We start from the raw sequence: 4,552 nt of genomic DNA, 5'->3' as shown, positions 1-4,552 counted from the left end.
ATCATCGAAAAATAAATATGTCCCAAGGATCCAACTCCAACCCTTCCCTCTCCATCCCTGGGATCAATCGGCAAACTTTCCACGATGCATGACTCCCCCCGCAAACGTTCCGAACACATTTCCTGTAGTACCGATATTTCGACTTAAGCTATCTCTCACTCACTCGTCCCACGTCAAGAAAAAAAGGGAGAAAATAGAGACTACCGTTGAAAATTTCATGGATGAACCAAGAATTACCCCCGTGCGTATTGAATTCATATCATGGGGGCGAACACACAACACCCGCTGTGGTGCCGATGGCGGGTTTAGAAGCTTTGCGCCTATCGTACGGGGGAAGTCTGCCGATCGTGCTGGCAGTTTTCCGAGTGATAATGCATGATATCTCATACTATTAGGTTTTTGAAATTTTATAACTTATTCTACCATATCTTCACACGATGGCCAGATCCATACAGTATGCACTGTTGACATAATAATAGATTATCTATTATGGTAGAGGAAATACAGTATGGAGCGTAGGTCACAAAAGGCAAACCCCAATCAAAAAAGGGGAAGAGAAAGGAGCAAAGATCAAGTATCATAGCTGCATTTCCCCAAACAGGACAAAACCCCATTCTACGCGGACAGAAAAGGAGAAAGAAAAAGAAAGTCCCTATTACACCTGGCAACTAAAAACTCCACCCATTTCCACTCAGCAAATTTCGTAAGCAGTAGCGGTAGCCCGGTTAATCTACTCATTGCTGTCATTACTCCGCCAGCACATTCCTAAGCTGCAGTAAGAATTCCACCTGCAACTTCAGAATCTCGCTGATTTCCGGCTTTTCCGGCTCGCCAGCGCTACGCCTTAAATGGTCCTGCTTCTTTTTCCTCCGACGCTTCTCGGCTTCGATTGGGTCGGCTTGGTCGTCGGATTCGTCCTCGTCGCTGGAGTTGTTGTCGTCATCGACGTTGTTCAGATCGTCAAGGTCAGTCTTTCGCTCCGTTAGCCTCGAATTATGTGTGGAAAGCGGGAGGGTGTGAGGTACCTCGTTAAGGTGGAAATCAGACGTTGTGAATGCGTTGTCGGGGGCGGTGTTGAGCCATCCGTTCATGTCACCTCCGCTAGCCATCTTTTGCCTAGTCTTGTCTTCATGCCACTTTCTCCTTTGGGCTTGCCATTTGATCAATTGATCGATCTCTTCTTTGGCTTTATTGCCGTCGATATCACCGCGCAGGACGGCTTCTTCTACAAGGCGATTCATATCTAGTGGGCCCGATTTAGGGCCACTGCGAAGGAATGACAGAATTCCTTCTAGCCAACCCATGAGCTTCTCGAAAAGCCCATCGTCGTGGATGTGGACCTCGTGGACGAATTTGTAAAAGTTATTCTCGTGGCGAGCGCAAAGGTCGATAAAGGCCTGGACGGTCTGGTTAGGGTCCGAAGACATGTCTATAGATTCAACCGTCAATGTTTCTTTCTGCTTTCGATCTTGGCGTCCAAACTGGAGGGATGGTCTTGCCTTGGCTTTGTGCCTTTTCCACAACTTCCACCATGTCGTCAGCAAACACGGCAAAGTCTGTTACACTGTTGTATACATTTGCCGATTTGTATACCCTGATCAGCGGTTCGTAAAAGATGGTGAAGAGGTCGCGGAAGAGCTGCAGTGTTACTGGCTGAACCCCCAAGTAATTAGCAGGCGATCAATGCTCCTAAAAGTCATGCTATACACACCTCTCCGATTATAGCTAACATCATGTTCTTGTCTCGCTGTCTGGTGTACAGCTTCAACAATTGTTTCAGGTAAGCGAACAACTGTCCGCCTGCCCTCATATCGTCGATCTGGGCCATATGATATCAGTACGATATCCGAATTTAGCTGTTGCACACGGAGACTCACATTTTCAACTGCATTGTTCCAGCCCACGTAAGCGTTGAATATAGTCTCCACCTGCTTCGGTTCGAGTTCTGGCTCTATCCTTTCCGATCTTAATATAGCGACAATCAGATCAACTTGGTCGAGAACCGCATCCATTCTAATCTCCTCGCGGGTTTCTTCATCGATTTCGGTAAACTGCCTCAGCTTGCTACAGAGCACCGGATCGTTGATTTTTACCGTCAAAGAATCTATGCTCTTTTGCAGCTGCCTGATGCCATCGTTTATAGCCAGAGAAAGAATTCGTTGCATCAATGACCGGGATCCAAACGGCGTTGCCAAAAATAGATCCAGCACTCCTGTCATCACAGCGGCTGGATTGGCAATGCGAATAACATTTTTGAGAATTGTGTAAGGAATTAAGGAGTGAATTCTCTTAGCTTGATGAAACAGCTCGGGCGAGTTATCTTCAGCGAGGAAAATGTGATAAATAGTCGCAGCAACCTCTATCCTGAGCCATTCCGCAAACTTCTTATATTGCAATGAGAGATCTTCAAGTTTGTCCTTCTCTCTTATTTCCGCAAAAAGTTTCGTTAATCCATCTTTACAAACGTCAGTATTTGTTCCACAGGATGGTCCATCAATTTGGAAAAAAAAAAGTACTTACTGCTTTCAACAATCTCCCTTCTGAAACTCTCCATGTAAACATCGAGCTCTCGAGCTCTCTGTCTTGCAATCTCATAGAACTTCTGTTGCTCCAAAATTCTAATATGATCCATTTCTCGCCGCCTCGCTTCATCGTTAAGCTCTTCTTCATTCAAAGTAATAGGGTCTTTCAGCAGAAAATCATTCATCGCCCTAGATTTTGCAACCTGGGCATCGCCAAGTAGAACCCTTAAGAATGCTCTCAATGATATCCTCTGGTTCTCACGCCAGAGGGTGACTGGCTCATTTATACTGCTAGCCAAAGAGTTTCGAGAAGCGTTGCGACTATGCTTGCTTATGCCTAAAGAAGCGCCTAATGATTGAGACCGTTTGTGGCCACTGCCACCCTTCTCGCCATTTGCATTCACAGAGTTGCTAGAAGTTGTCGAAACAGAGTACGTAGAGGACCGGTCATCGGCTGATGACATAGAGAGCAAACCCATAGTCGACGTTTGAGATTTATTGATCTTCCGTGGGAGAGCCGGGAGAACCTTTCCTGGAAGCTCGTTCCGAAGCTGTCGCGCCAAAGTCAGCAGCCGCACCTCTCGGCTTAGTTGCCTTCATAGATCCCTTACATTTCGATGGAGGCGGGCGAATGCGCCATACCTTCTGCCAACAATCACATCTGGCTGATCCATTCTCTTTGTGCGAATCAAGAACTCCTAAAAAGGGCGTGGTAAGAGAATATCCAGGAGCGAACCAGCCGTGCCCACTTACTGCATGTGTATGATACCGCACGGTCCTCTTGATACTTGTTTGCCTCACTGAAGCAACATTGACATCCCAGCCGTTAACCCAATGCCCCTCCGTCATATTGACTAATATACCGTTCTCACTCGCAGCTCGGTCGGCCCCTCCGGCAGCCTCAATTTCATCAAACCCAACACTCTCCTCATAGCCAGATGCCGTAGGGATACCGGAGTTCATCATTAAGGCAACAACCTTTTCACACTTCAGGGCAAGCTTCCTCCGCTTGGTTTCCTCTAAACGATCCTCGGAGGACGATATTCGTTTGTTTGCAAAGGATTCGAGAAACTAAGAGTCATAAGCGTTGCCCATGTCAATCCCGCGAACCGCAAACCCACCACTTGTAGTCTATCCTGCCAGAACTCCTTCTCCCTCGCTTGATCCAGGAACGGGAAATTTCTAACATGGTGAACAAAGATGTATCTTAAAATCGGTAATTCACTATCGACAGGAGCGACCTCTCCTAGGGGTGAGCGGAAAGGCGCTCCGAAACGTTGTAAAGCTGTCGGGGAGTTGAGCTCTGAGATCTCGAACTGAACCTGACGGGAAACGAGCTCCCTCTTAAGATCTGGGAGAAGTCAACACTTGCTCAGCTCCTATGGAAAATGTAAAGTGGGGTATTCTCAAGGAGCGAAGATATCTCGACAAACATACAGTGCTCTTGCTTCCCGGCCAAGATATTCTTCTTACCAGAGATGGGCAATGAGGACAGATCTGGTGGAGCCGGGGCCGTCATAACGAGGGAGAAGCTGAGATAAAGCGTGTGCTAAAGATTCTAATCCGAACGATAAAAAAAACTAAAAACTAGGAAGGTGCGGGCAAGTTAAGATGGACTACCGTCTAATTAAATCTATCGTCGGAGAACAGGGGTTCCAGAGGAGGGGGGGGCGGGGGTACTTGTAGCTGGAATAACAAATAGGGTTTGAGAACACTCTTGAGGATGATAATTATGATAGCTGTGGTGGGGCCCAGGGGGTGGTTGGAAAGCAGGGTGAGAAATGCAGGGATCGCTTCTCACAGAAATAAGAGGGCTCTTCCCCCCGTATCTACTCGAGTATGATAGTATGATACCGGCATCTACGGCACAGGCACACAAACGTTCAATCTCTCTTCCCTTTCATCACTCTTGCAGGAGTCAAGAGATTTGACCAAGGGCCTTCGGGGATAGAGTGACACGAATGACGTACTCGCACAAACGCTGCGCCCCCAGACGCGCAACTTAACCGCCAAGCCACACACCAGATTCA

General features: G+C 47.4%; 1 protein-coding gene; it reads right to left on the bottom strand.

The window, feature by feature from the left end:
- Nucleotides 1-633: 633 nt before the first annotated feature.
- GSTUM_00011387001 (uncharacterized protein) lies at nucleotides 634-4,305 on the bottom strand. XM_002841891.2 has 10 exons: nucleotides 3,960-4,305; nucleotides 3,644-3,873; nucleotides 3,276-3,593; nucleotides 3,134-3,220; nucleotides 2,521-3,073; nucleotides 1,878-2,455; nucleotides 1,712-1,819; nucleotides 1,522-1,653; nucleotides 1,026-1,457; nucleotides 634-971 (listed from the first exon to the last, which is right to left on the bottom strand). The coding sequence occupies exons 1-10, from the start codon at nucleotides 4,039-4,041 to the stop codon at nucleotides 747-749; spliced, it is 2,745 nt and encodes a 914-aa protein (XP_002841937.1). The 5' UTR covers nucleotides 4,042-4,305; the 3' UTR covers nucleotides 634-746.
- Between the last annotated feature and the right edge of the window lie 247 nt (nucleotides 4,306-4,552).

This window comes from Tuber melanosporum (assembly GCF_000151645.1).
Source record: "Tuber melanosporum whole genome shotgun sequence assembly, scaffold_83, strain Mel28".
Classification (NCBI taxonomy): Eukaryota; Fungi; Ascomycota; class Pezizomycetes; order Pezizales; family Tuberaceae; genus Tuber; species Tuber melanosporum.
Note: the sequence above shows the minus strand (reverse complement) of the source record. Positions and strands in the feature narration are given on the sequence as shown.

Coding starts and splice junctions, on each gene's coding strand:
- GSTUM_00011387001 (XM_002841891.2), bottom strand. CDS start 4,041: ATGACGGCCCCGGCTCCACCAGATCTGTCCTCATTGCCCATCTCTGGT. Junction 3,221..3,275: donor TGCGGTATCATACACATGCA/GTAAGTGGGCAC, acceptor CGCCCTTTTTAG/GAGTTCTTGATTCGCACAAA. Junction 1,820..1,877: donor GGAACAATGCAGTTGAAAAT/GTGAGTCTCCGT, acceptor CATATGGCCCAG/ATCGACGATATGAGGGCAGG.